This window comes from Orbicella faveolata, unplaced genomic scaffold (assembly GCF_042242905.1).
Source record: "Orbicella faveolata isolate gen_17 unplaced genomic scaffold, um_ofav_v1 contig_24, whole genome shotgun sequence".
NCBI lineage: Eukaryota > Metazoa > Cnidaria > Anthozoa > Scleractinia > Merulinidae > Orbicella > Orbicella faveolata.
In genome coordinates, this window is record NW_028301552.1 from 4,738,348 (window position 1) to 4,752,165 (window position 13,818).

Here is a 13,818-nt window from a genome sequence, read left to right on the forward strand (position 1 = left end):
AAATCATTTACGTATTATATACTTATGAATAGTGATTAAAATTTAAATTAACTTAATACAAATAAGATCTAGAAAGTGCTACTAATTACAAAGTGTTCTAGTGTAGCATTTTGTTTCAGTAGCTTCTGGCGTACTTTTCCTGCGAATTGTTTGTGCGATGTAATATCACGAACGGGAACATCAACATTATTCCAAAGGCGAGTTGCGCTTGTATGGAAAGTCCTGACCTGAAACTCTCTTGCACCTTGGAATAACTAGGTTATACTTGGTTGTAGCTTTGGTGTTGTAGCTATGAGTGTCCTTAGGGTGTCCTTTAGTTAGATTACTTTAGCGTGCACAGTTCTCGGAAAATGTAACCCGAATGGTGATCGGCTGAAAGGGAATAAAGGAATGTGTTCGCATGTGAACAGCCGTTTGTGGGGAGGAGTGTTGCGTGACGACCCTGTAAACGGCTGCGAGGGAGACTAGACAAAGTCCTCAATCTCTCTCTCCATGGAGACTGGGAAATTTAAAGCTGATAATTCACGTGGTGCTCTGACCTGCAATGAGGCTTTGTTAACGCTGGAGTTGTTGTGGGACATTATTGTGTGTTGTTTGTTCCCTGTGGCTGTTGTAATCAAATGGCTGTAAGTTTCCTCCGCTCAACGGCCGGTTGACGGATGAAACGGTAGTTTAGTCCATTTTGATGACCATGACCACCTCCCAAGCAAATGCATCCAATAAGTCAAGTGTGACAGTTTTTACGCTTACAGCTCAAACCAGTTAGTTCTTGAAGTAAGATAGTAATGCAATACTTGCTAAATATATCAATGCTTTAAACTACTTTGCAATACTTGTAACAAATCAAATACAGTTCGTACCACTGTCAGACTTGAGTATATCTAGTGGCTTCGCACTCACTTTATTGCGCTCATTCAATATCAGTGTACCGAAAAACCAGTTATCGGAAAGCCAAAAGCAAGTAGATTTCGCACCTTTTTTCATCTCGAAACTTCTCCTCGCTGCTCATCGAACAGTTAAGCTTGGGAGCTCTGATAGGTGCAGTGTGGGACATTTACAGTCATTGTTTGTGTCATTTTAACGTGAATGATGAATTCATCTCTTTCTGTCTAATTTTCAGATGCTTTGAGAATAGTTCCTACCCAAAGAATTAACGACTAAGTTTCGACACTGTATTTTGACCCTCCAATTTTACGAGAGAAACAAAAATGAAAACTAACTTGCAAAAATATCTGCCCGTATTGAAAAGTTTTTGCCTAATGCACTGAAAACTTGCTTTCTCAATTCTCTCAGTTACCATTAGTTGTTCAATTGTTCAACGGCCTTTTCCGTACTAATATTTTCATATGGTCGAGCGAAAACTAACAAACATTAACTAACAATAAGTCAACGTCAACGTTTTAATCCAGGATAGCCCTTTATTCAAATTGGTCACATGATATAGCTCAAGCTGACCATGGCCAGGACTGACAAAGGAAATACCCCGTCATAAGTTTGGATACAAAAAGAAGAACAACGTTTGTTATATATTGATTACTTACAAACCTATCTCCGTAAGAATGAATAGAAGAAAACTCGTAAAAATCATTGAGCAAAATGCAGCATTACTATTGTTTTTACATTGTTTGTATTTTCTTAGTTATCCTGTATAAACATATGGATAGCTCTTGTATAGACCAAATAAACCATCAACATATTCAAGGGAAAAAATACTACGTGTAAGTATTTTGCAATATTTATGCTCAACAATGCGCACGAGAAAAGAATGAAACTATTTCGACGAAAAATATGAGCAACTAAGCTATGCCTTTACTCAAGCTCGTGATAGCGGTAAGGAGATACTGGCTTACTGAGTAACCTTTTGACTGTAAAATATGATAAATAAATGACCAGTTGTGCCATTTCTACTCTTAAATCCGAGGATGTGATTTATACTATATGCCGCAAGGGCGTTTTGGAGTTTCCCAAAACTGGACAAGAAAGAAAGTGTCCTGTCCTGTATCTCCAAAAGTAAGGTGTTTTTAATGACATTTACATAGTGCTGTATTAAGCATTCTAAAGAATGATGAGCACTTAATGACTGGCTCCAAGGGAAACAGTGAGTTTTGTTTCCCCGAGCCCTCAATGTCTCCAGATCGAGGGGAGACAGAACTCACTGTTTGCCGTGGGGCCTGTCATTGAGTGTTTTGTAATACTTCCCAACTCAAATGAAAGAAAACTGCGAAAAAATTATTTACTTGAAGCCGGTAGACGCAACAAATTTGCGGCGGTTTCATGGTGCACGACCTGATAACGTGCGGGTCGACGAAAGTTCAAATTGTTGTTTCCCTGGGGAGTTAGTGAGTTTTGACCCACGACACGTGACACGTTCTCCTCCAATCGGAAAACGTATTTGATTTGGGAGGCATAACAATTTCACTTGACATGTGGTTTAGTTAAATTGGTTCAAGCAAGACGACAGTTAAAATATTATTAAAATATTTTCTGTGAAGAAATCTCTAAAACTAGGGGACAAAACCTCTCTCATGTGAAATCCGAAAATTGAAGAAAGAAAGCAAATTGGGTAAAACAGCCCTTCAAGGTATGATCACTTCACTGAAACGCCGATAAGGCGAGCAAAAAAGTTTTGTATCCATTCCTTCATGGCAATTTAAGTTCATTTAGGTCAAAAACGTTTCAAATCCCTCGTGTCATTTCTGCTCTACTACGGGTAGAATACGGCTTATAGACAAGAATTTTGTATCGAAGAAACAAAATTGAAAAAACCCATAATGTGGTTCATTTGTTTCAGCTGTTAATTGGTAAAGAATAATTCACTTTTTAAAAACGTCTATTCAGTCAAAGCTCACTTAATTATAATGCATATAGTTTTTCTAGTATACTTGATTAAAAAAGAAACTTGTAGTGTTTTCTTCTGCTTACAGCACTCTCGCGCATCCTGAAACTATCCTAATCTCGTAAAATTATTTTTTTCTTGGAAACGAAGCACCAGTTGGTGTAAAATAAAGATTAATGTTTCACTAGAAATTAAATATAAGAAGTACGGTCCAAAGGATTAATAAGAATTACTGAAGGTAGAAATACATGCATGTTTGAAGGCAGTGTTTATTCCTGAGTGTGCTTCTTCAATACTTCCCCTGTACTGCTCGGATTTATCGTCTGCAAACATAAAAACGAATGAGTGAGTGGGAGTGTTTTACATTCAATTTAAATTCAGACCTTGCACAATTTTAGCTCAAAAGGAGTATTTCGAGTCACCGTGATGCACAACCTTTCAAATGGAAATGGAATCTGCAAGACGATCTACTGGCAAAAAAAACTCATTTCAATATGAAAGGTTGTGCACCAAGATTCGTGTTGAAACAGAGGTAGGAGCAACTCTGAAATGGCTCATTTTAAAAAGTGTAAAGATAGCTCTGAATAGAACTGAAACTCATTTCCTACAATTTGCCATTTTTCAAAGTAACTGAGCCAATATTTTGAAATCCATAATTGCGAAAGCTTAGCAAGTACATCCTCTCTTTATATGCTGAATCTGTTGACTTTCGGAAATAAAGTCAAGGCTTATATACAACATATTTCGAGTCATAATTACATCACACGGTGTGCTTGAGAGAAAAACGGGTTGAAAAAGAGAGAAACGGGTTGAAAAACAGAGAAACGGATTGAAAAACAGAGAAACGGGTTGAAAAAGAGAGCCTCAAAGCAAGTTTGTTCTCTCTTATGAAAATCTGCGTACCTCACCTCACTTACACATAAGAAATAACACGCAAACTGCGGTGATAAACATGGCATTAAAACGTGTGTTAAAAAACAAAGTTCATTTACTTGACGTTTTGTATGTTTCAACATACATCTTCAGAAGTGACCGTTAGGAATAGAAGTAACATCTAAATTTCAATTTAAAATAAGTAACTAATTAACAATAACAATGACAGAAGCTGAGAAAAATTTGCATATAAACAATGCAAACTAATAAAGATAAAGCTTTTCGCTGCTTACATTATCATTTAGGGCGGGTCTTAATTCCGTTATTAGCAGAGTCTCTTTTATCTTACAATGTGTATCTGTTCGACCTTTTGCTAATATATCAAAGTGGTTCCATTTGAAGTTGTGACCAGTTGACGTGACGTGGTCTGCAATAGCAGAAGCATGACAGCTACTCGAGATCGATTTAAACTGTTCAGTTTTTCTGTCATGCAATCTACGTTTTGTTTTTCCAATGTAGAAATCCTGGTAGTCCCAACAACTAGCCTTATACACAACTTTTGACAGTTGGGAACGGTTGATCCTATCTTTGTAGGGAAATAAAGACTTAATGCGATAAGCGCTTTGCAAAATAACCCTAAGATTAATGCAGCCATAAAACTTATTAATACAGGTCTTCAGTTGTTTGGTAACAATTTTGCTTTGTACCCCTAAATAAGGTAGAACTAAGATTATTTCCCTTTTAGGGACTGTGGTGGTTGGATTCATCGGTTTGCGTTGCTGCCTGTTCAGAACATCATTAATGTTGTAATTGATAACACCCGCAGGGTATCCATTTTGTAACAACAACTTCCTCAGTTCATTCAAACAAGAGCGCAGAAGAGAAGGTGACGAACAGATGCGGAAACAACGAAAAGTGAGAGTTCGGATGAGATTTACTTTGTATTTCCTAGGTGTGAAGGAGTCCCATTTTGTGTACAGGCCAGTAAAGGTCTTCTTTCGGTAAATAGATGTTGAGAAAGTATGACTGTGGCGTTTGATGAGAATGTCCAGGAAAGAGATTGTACTGTTATCTTCAAATTCAACGGGGAATGTAATATTTGCGTGACAGTTATTGAGGTAGTGTAGAAACTGAATTGCTGTGTTTTTACTGTCGAACAAGGTGAAAGTATCGTCAACGTATCGAAACCAAATGGAAGGGCGAGCGTTGTTATTACGAACCCATTTTTCTTCAAAATGGCACATAAAGATATTGGCCAACTGACAGGACCTAAAGGAGAATGGCCCATAGCCACACCATCAATTTGGTCATAGTATTGGCCATCAAATATGAAATGACTCTTCTTTGCGGCAAACTCCAACAGAACTTTCAAGACTGAGCGGGGCAGTGTTGGTGGATCGGGGAGGGCATACAATTTGTCAAGACAAATTTGTATTGTCTCATCAAGTGGAACGTTTGTAAACAATGAACTAACGTCAAACGAGCACATCATTTCATTGTTATGGTTATACGTCTTGGCCCCGTCCACAAAACTAAAAGAGTCCTTGATAGTGAATTCATTCGTGGAGATGGGTTGAAGTATGCGCACAAAATATGATGCCAAATTGTAGTTGTAAGTGTTAATTGAGGAAACAATCGGGCGAAAAGGGCAACCAAGTTTATGAACCTAAGGAAGGCCATAGAGGACACCAGGGGTAGAACCACATGGTAGTATCTTATGGAGGATGGCATCATCAATGATTTTATCCTTCTTCAGTTTGCGAATCCCTTTCCTGGACATTCTCATCAAACGCCACAGTCATACTTTTTCAACATCTATTTACCGAAAGAAGACCTTTACTGGCCTGTACACAAAATGGGACTCCTTCACACCTAGGAAATACAAAGTAAATCTCATCCGAACTCTCACTTTTCGTTGTTTCCGCATCTGTTCGTCACCTTCTCTTCTGCGCTCTTGTTTGAATGAACTGAGGAAGTTGTTGTTACAAAATGGATACCCTGCGGGTGTTATCAATTACAACATTAATGATGTTCTGAACAGGCAGCAACGCAAACCGATGAATCCAACCACCACAGTCCCTAAAAGGGAAATAATCTTAGTTCTACCTTATTTAGGGGTACAAAGCAAAATTGTTACCAAACAACTGAAGACCTGTATTAATAAGTTTTATGGCTGCATTAATCTTAGGGTTATTTTGCAAAGCGCTTATCGCATTAAGTCTTTATTTCCCTACAAAGATAGGATCAACCGTTCCCAACTGTCAAAAGTTGTGTATAAGGCTAGTTGTTGGGACTACCAGGATTTCTACATTGGAAAAACAAAACGTAGATTGCATGACAGAAAAACTGAACAGTTTAAATCGATCACGAGTAGCTGTCATGTTTCTGCTATTGCAGACCACGTCACGTCAACTGGTCACAACTTCAAATGGAACCACTTTGATATATTAGCAAAAGGTCGAACAGATACACATTGTAAGATAAAAGAGACTCTGCTAATAACGGAATTAAGACCCGCCCTAAATGATAATGTAAGTAGCGAAAAGCTTTATCTTTATTAGTTTGCATTGTTTATATGCAAATTTTTCTCAGCTTCTGTCATTGTTATTGTTAATTAGTTACTTATTTTAAATTGAAATTTAGGTGTTACTTCTATTCCTAACGGTCACTTCTGAAGATGTATGTTGAAACATACGAAACGTCGAGTAAATGAACTTTGTTTTTCAACATGCGTTTTAATGCCATGTTTATCACCGCAGTTTGCGCGCGTGTTATTTGTTATTAAGCTACGATGGCCAAAGAAAAAGAGTAATCACCGCATTGTTTATGTGCGGTATGGTCACTTACACATGTACATCCATCTAACAACTAGATCAGCAATGTATTAGTAAACATGTAAACCGAAATGTTCAAAACGTCCAACTTGGAGGACGTTATGTGTTATTAAATCAAGGCATTCGCATTCTAGTTTCGAATAAAGAAAAAAATGCATGTTTCTAATAAATGGGGTTAAGAGTACTTAAACGTTCAAATGTTTTCACTTACAGTGCTCCTAAATCCAGTGTAACGTCATCGCCAATTAGTACAAAAGGGGCCCAATACTTCACCGCACTAAACTTTGTAGACTCTCGAAGAAATTTCATAGCTCGGTTAAGAGACACGCTGGCGCTTCTCCCTTTACTCAGGTGTCGGTAGAAGATTTTCATAAACATCATAGTGGCCTCGTCATCTATTGCCCAGAGAGACACTAGAACAGAACGAGCTCCAGCACCCAGGAAAGCCCGAGCGATACCGACCACACCCTCAGCTTTGATCTCTCCTTGGCCACTATGGCAACAGCTAAGAACAACAAGCCTTGCTCGTACCTGAACAGCTTGCACGTCGGCTATTTTCAGCATGTGATGCTTCTCGTACTCCGCTGGACTGATATACTTCTGTGTTGAATTTGGAGCTAAAGCAATTTCACCATGTTCGCTATCGCCATGTGCTGCGATGTGGACCTGAAATGGTTGTCATTCTATAAAGACACTTTGATATCTAAGTGTATCATTGCTTATAAGCGACTACGAGGTGATGGAGAGTTGAAGTGCCCATGTAATTTAACGATTTACTTACGTTAAACAGCATGTTCACTCTAGACAGACTTGGTATTCTAATGTTAATTTCATTGCCCCGATATTTAATCGCCAGTCTGAGGTTTCCACCGGGACATGTAAAACGTGGAACAGTTTACCACCCTTTTTAAGACAAAGGGACTCGCTCAACTATTTCAAATAGACAATGTCATTTCGTTATTTTTACTACAGTCAAACCTGTATTGAGCAGACACTTTGGGGATCCTTGCTAGTGTCCACTTAATACAGTGAGTCCGCTGAAGACAGGTTCCTTAAGCATTCGTCTTAAAAGGGTGATATTAATATATTAATACTGAAAGGGTCAAATACCATTGCCCTAAACGTACAATAACTTTGGAATACCGTAAAATTTCTAAAGTAAAAAAAAGGGAGGCGCGGTGGCCTCATGGTTAGTGAGCTCGTCTCCAGATCGAGCGATCCGGGTTCGAGCCCTGGCGGGGGACATTGTGTTGTGTTCTTGGGCAAGGCACTTTACTCTCACAGTGCCTCTCTCCACCCAGATGTATAAATGGGTAAAGGCGAACTTAATGCTGGGGGTAACCCTGCGATGGACTAGCATTCCATCCAGGGGGGGAGTAGAAATACTCCTAGTCGCTTCATGCTACGGAAACCGGGATAAGCTCGGGCCTGGTGGGCCACTGGCTCGTATGCAGACTTTACCTACCGTAGAATTCTTAAAGTAACGGCCCCCAAAAATAACGGCTCCCCGAAAGTAACGTTATTTTTTTACCTTCCTATTGAACCCTAAAAGTAACGGCGCACCTGAAAGTAGCGGCCCTTTAAAGAAGTCACTGGAAGAGAAACTCTGATCTCATGCGCAATAGAGATCAACCAATGGATCCAGCCAATGGATCCGCCTGACTGCAAGGCTGAACAACTTAAAGAGTTATTAATTTGTGGTTTTATATCGAATTTCATCCGAATCTATCTTGAAACTCTGATTATAAGCTGTTCTTGTTTGGTAGCAGGGTCACAAATGATACAGTACGACATTATGATATAGATGCGACCATTGTACTTTTGCCCTACAATACCATTATTGAGGGCCGTTTTCGTTATACAGTCTACTTTGTTTATATGGGTAAATTTAGTAACATACATAAACGGAACTTTTAATTTCATGTTACGTGTCCACTTTGTCTAAAACATACAAACGTTTTTTAACCATCGGAAAGTAACGGTTACCCGAAAGTAGCGGCCCTTTTCCCCGGTAAATCCGAAAGCAACGGGTACCGTTACTTTCGGACTTCTATGGTACCGCATTTCCATAAACAATGACAAGTAACTGTATGTGATCATTTGATGAATGAAGGATTTATTAGGTCATTAGTTTTACAGACTTTAGGTACAAATACGAATTTCCTGTTTGCCACATAAATGTTTTGTCGGTGTGGTTACGTACGTAGTACTAATTTGATCACCCTTTGTTGAAACAGATGAGAGACAGCATTTCCTTTGTTTTAGATCTAACAGTTCTTCTGTTGGCAAAGTTAAATGGCCGATCTATTTATTCGTGGACAAGTAACATGTATTCTTTTTCCATGGTCCGTTTAAGAAAGTTTTTAACAAGAGAAATGACCATGAAAGTTAAGTTTTAGGTGTCCACGACCGCTTAATAGAGGTGTCCATTGAATACAGGTGTTTATTCAGGGTAAATCTGGCAGGAGAAAAATGGGACTTGCGCTGCTGTCCGCCCAATAGAGGGTGTCCGCTTAATACATTCTTTTACTGTAATAATAAGTTTAGATTTCGGCTGATATGTGGGTATATCTTGTATATTTATTGTATGGTATTTTCTGCTTAATGTAATTGAGAATTGTATTACGAGTATTGTAGAGGGCCACAAATTTATTAACTTTGGCTACTTAGTGTAAACCCTCTTTCACTAAAGACTTTACTCAATTACTCACTCTCCCACTCACTCATTTACTTACCAAAGCAACAGAAGTGATTCTTTTTAGCACCTCCTCCTTAGTTGCTTCCCTTCCCGTTAGAGGTGCAGTGTTTAGAATCTCGCCAACCATCTTTACCTCTTCTATGGCGTGTGGTAGCTGTGGTAAAATGGGTTTACCAAAGATGTTTGTAACTTGCTCCAAACATGGATCTCCCACGAGCAACGCCCCAGTCGTACTGTGGTAGCATTCACCAAGGTCTTCGAGGAGCTTTAAACTTGTCAGCGAGGGAATTAAACGGATCCTGGTAGATTCACTTAGGTACCTTCCAGCTTTATCCACAAAAGCAGCAAACGGAGCAAGCCACAGTGGACCATCGGGGACAATGAGCACTTCATCACCATCTAGCACACTCTCAATGGGTCCAAAAATGCAACTGTACAAAAGCCTCAAAGAACTATTTGTACAACGCGCTGACTGTCCCATTTCATCAGATTCACTGCGGGGTGGCAATTCCACTCTCAGCTTATTCACACAACGGCCACCAATGTGATTTTCTTTCAGACAATCTTGCCTTAACCGCTCTACAAAGCGGACTGCATTTTTATTTTGTACAAGCGTTTGTCTAAACTGAACATTGTTTCCTTTAGAGAGCGCCCATAGACTGATCGTGTTGTGTTCAAGTGACACAAAAACCATATTAGTAGACAAGCAGCTTATCACGCCTGAAATAACTTCTCTAGCATCAGGAATCTCCGAAGATGGTGATTGCAGGCCAAAGCGTAACTTCATAAGATCTAGTAAGGCCTGTGCTCTTCTTTGCTCGGCGGCACACAAAGCCTCATCAATCTTCGAAAGCCTCACCAGAGCTTTGTACAGGGCGGTGTACGGATGTTGGTGCGTATCGCGGAAGCTCAATTTGAAATTATCTTCGACTTGAAGATGTCTCACATTGTTATAAACCTTTACACTGGAACGATAAAAATCCAGAGCCTCGTGCAAACAACCTGAAACCTCATAGTCACAACCGAGCGCGTAACACGCACATGCCTCTCCGCATCTGTCTCCAACTTCCTTAGCAATGTTAAGATGCCGCTTGTGGTATTCTACACCAAGCTTTATACTACCCATTCGTCGATAAGCAGTACCAAGTTTACAACACGAACATCCCTCTCCAATCTTGTCACCAACTTCTTCAGCGATACTCAGAGATTGAAGGCAGTAATTTACGCTTCCTTTCAAATCACCGAGACCTAAGCGAATTGAGCCAAGAAGGTCGTATGCAGTTCCTTCTGAATGCTTATTTCCAGCTTCTTTTGAGATGTGAAGAAATTGCATACAATACTCCGTAGCTTTTCTGAAATTACAGAGACTTGTGTAAGCAGTGGCGAGGTTATAGTAGGCACCTCCTTCTCCAGCCCTGTCTCCCACTTCTTTGGCAATGGTAAGATCGAGCATGTGGTACTCTATGGCTTGTTTGAAATCACCGAGACTGTCATAAGCATTGCCAAGATTGCCGTAGGCACCTCCTTCTCCAGCCCTGTCTCCCACTTCTTTGGCAATGGTAAGATGGAGCATGTGGAACTCTATGGCTTGTTTGAAATCACCGAGACTTTGATAAGCATTGCCAAGATTGCCGTAGGCACCTCCTTCTCCAGCCCTGTCTCCCACTTCTTTGGCAATGGTAAGATGGAGCATGTGGTACTCTATGGCTTGTTTGAAATCACCGAGACTGTCATAAGCATTGCCAAGATTGCCGTAGGCACGTCCTTCTCCAGCCCTGTCTCCCACTTCTTTGGCAATGGTAAGACGGAGCATGTGGTACTCTATGGCTTGTTTGAAATCACCGAGACAGCGATAAGCATTGCCAAGATTGCCGTAGGCACCTCCTTCTCCAGCCCTGTCTCCCACTTCTTTGGCAATGGTAAGATCGAGCATGTGGTACTCTATGGCTTGTTTGAAATCACCGAGACTTTGATAAGCATTGCCAAGATTGCCGTAGGCACGTCCTTCTCCAGCCCTGTCTCCCACTTCTTTGGCAATGGTAAGACGGAGCATGTGGTACTCTATGGCTTGTTTGAAATCACCGAGACAGCGATAAGCATTGCCAAGATTGCCGTAGGCACCTCCTTCTCCAGCCCTGTCTCCCACTTCTTTGGCAATGGTAAGATGGAGCATGTGGAACTCTATGGCTTGTTTGAAATCACCGAGACTTTGATAAGCATTGCCAAGATTGCCGTAGGCACCTCCTTCTCCAGCCCTGTCTCCCACTTCTTTGGCAATGGTAAGATGGAGCATGTGGTACTCTATGGCTTGTTTGAAATCACCGAGACTGTCATAAGCATTGCCAAGATTGCCGTAGGCACGTCCTTCTCCAGCCCTGTCTCCCACTTCTTTGGCAATGGTAAGACGGAGCATGTGGTACTCTATGGCTTGTTTGAAATCACCGAGACAGCGATAAGCATTGCCAAGATTGCCGTAGGCACCTCCTTCTCCAGCCCTGTCTCCCACTTCTTTGGCAATGGTAAGATCGAGCATGTGGTACTCTATGGCTTGTTTGAAATCACCGAGACTGTCATAAGCATTGCCAAGATTGCCGTAGGCACGTCCTTCTCCAGCCCTGTCTCCCACTTCTTTGGCAATGGTAAGACGGAGCATGTGGTACTCTATGGCTTGTTTGAAATCACCGAGACAGCGATAAGCATTGCCAAGATTGCCGTAGGCACCTCCTTCTCCAGCCCTGTCTCCCACTTCTTTGGCAATGGTAAGATCGAGCATGTGGTACTCTATGGCTTGTTTGAAATCACCGAGACTTTGATAAGCATTGCCAAGATTGCCGTAGGCACCTCCTTCTCCAGCCCTGTCTCCCACTTCTTTGGCAATGGTAAGATGGAGCATGTGGTACTCTATGGCTTGTTTGAAATCACCGAGACTGTCATAAGCATTGCCAAGATTGCCGTAGGCACGTCCTTCTCCAGCCCTGTCTCCCACTTCTTTGGCAATGGTAAGATCGAGCATGTGGTACTCTATGGCTTGTTTGAAATCACCGAGACTTTGATAAGCATTGCCAAGATTGCCGTAGGCACGTCCTTCTCCAGCCCTGTCTCCCACTTCTTTGGCAATGGTAAGATGGAGCATGTGGTACTCTATGGCTTGTTTGAAATCACTGAGACTTTGATAAGCATTGCCAAGATTGCCGTAGGCACCTCCTTCTCCAGCCCTGTCTCCCACTTCTTTGGCAATGGTAAGACGGAGCATGTGGTACTCTATGGCTTGTTTGAAATCACCGAGACAGCGATAAGCATTGCCAAGATTGCCGTAGGCACCTCCTTCTCCAGCCCTGTCTCCCACTTCTTTGGCAATGGTAAGATGGAGCATGTGGTACTCTATGGCTTGTTTGAAATCACCGAGACTTTGATAAGCATTGCCAAGATTGCCGTAGGCACCTCCTTCTCCAGCCCTGTCTCCCACTTCTTTGGCAATGGTAAGATCGAGCATGTGGTACTCTATGGCTTGTTTGAAATCACCGAGACAGCGATAAGCATTGCCAAGATTGCCGTAGGCACCTCCTTCTCCAGCCCTGTCTCCCACTTCTTTGGCAATGGTAAGACGGAGCATGTGGTACTCTATGGCTTGTTTGAAATCACCGAGACAGCGATAAGCATTGCCAAGATTGCCGTAGGCACGTCCTTCTCCAGCCCTGTCTCCCACTTCTTTGGCAATGGTAAGATGGAGCATGTGGTACTCTATGGCTTGTTTGAAATCACCGAGACTTTGATAAGCATTGCCAAGATTGCCGTAGACACCTCCTTCTCCAGCCCTGTCTCCCACTTCTTTGGCAATGGTAAGATGGAGCATGTGGTACTCTATGGCTTGTTTGAAATCACCGATGCTGCGATAAGCAATTCCAAGATTGTTATAGGCACGTCCTTCTGCAGCCCTGTCCCTCATCTCTTCAGCAATGCTAAGATGTCGCAGTTGGTGATTTATTGCATCGGTTGTTCTTGCTTCCATTTCTGTACGATTTAAAGTCAAAAATTGAACAACTAGCTTAGTATGCACTTTTGAGATCTTGTACCTTTAATATAGGAAAGCCTTGCAGCAGCGCATACAGTCCCTCATATATACAGTATATCAATGTTAGAGCCCTGACAGGTTATCAGTTATTCAGCCTTGCATTCTTGCATAGTTAAAGCATTTCACGTTACAGCTTCTAACGTTACAGATTTATAAAATTATAGCCGTGCACTTCACAGCCACACATTACAGCCTTGCGTATTTATAGCGGCTGAAAATCATTACAGCAGGCAGCCTTACTGGTTTTCCTTGCAACTTTACAACCTTACCTAAGAATCTTACTTTCTCATATCGTTACAATTAGGAGTAAGAGCCTTAAACTTTTGTCACCTGAAAGCCTGGCAATCTTGTTATCTCGCCACCTAGATTTTAGCTGGCCTATGGAAAGTCGTCGAAAAGCCATCACGCGCTCTATGAGTTCATATTATAAAGAACTGTACAGTGGCATCGTGATTCGAGACAAAAAAAGGTGACCCAGACAACAAACAACATGAGTGAAAATTAG

The 13,818-nt window shown here is 41.2% G+C and overlaps 1 protein-coding gene across 1 annotated transcript; it reads right to left on the reverse strand.

The window, feature by feature from the left end:
• Nucleotides 1-6,750: 6,750 nt before the first annotated feature.
• LOC149110043 (uncharacterized) lies at nt 6,751-13,205 on the reverse strand. The gene is made up of 3 exons (XM_089292027.1): nt 10,610-13,205; nt 9,279-10,489; nt 6,751-7,209 (listed from the first exon to the last, which is right to left on the reverse strand). The coding sequence occupies exons 1-3, from the start codon at nt 13,185-13,187 to the stop codon at nt 6,751-6,753; spliced, it is 4,248 nt and encodes a 1,415-aa protein (XP_089148153.1). The 5' UTR covers nt 13,188-13,205.
• Nucleotides 13,206-13,818: the final 613 nt, after the last annotated feature.

What these genes read in the sequence shown, in the direction of transcription:
- LOC149110043 (XM_089292027.1), bottom strand. Translation starts at nt 13,187, where the DNA reads ATGAGGGACAGGGCTGCAGAAGGACGTGCCTATAACAATCTTGGAATT. An exon ending in CCTCGCCACTGCTTACACAA is followed by an intron (nt 10,490 to 10,609) that starts GTCTCTGTAATT and finishes CAATTCGCTTAG; the next exon opens with GTCTCGGTGATTTGAAAGGA. An exon ending in GAATCACTTCTGTTGCTTTG is followed by an intron (nt 7,210 to 9,278) that starts GTAAGTAAATGA and finishes CAACCATTTCAG; the next exon opens with GTCCACATCGCAGCACATGG.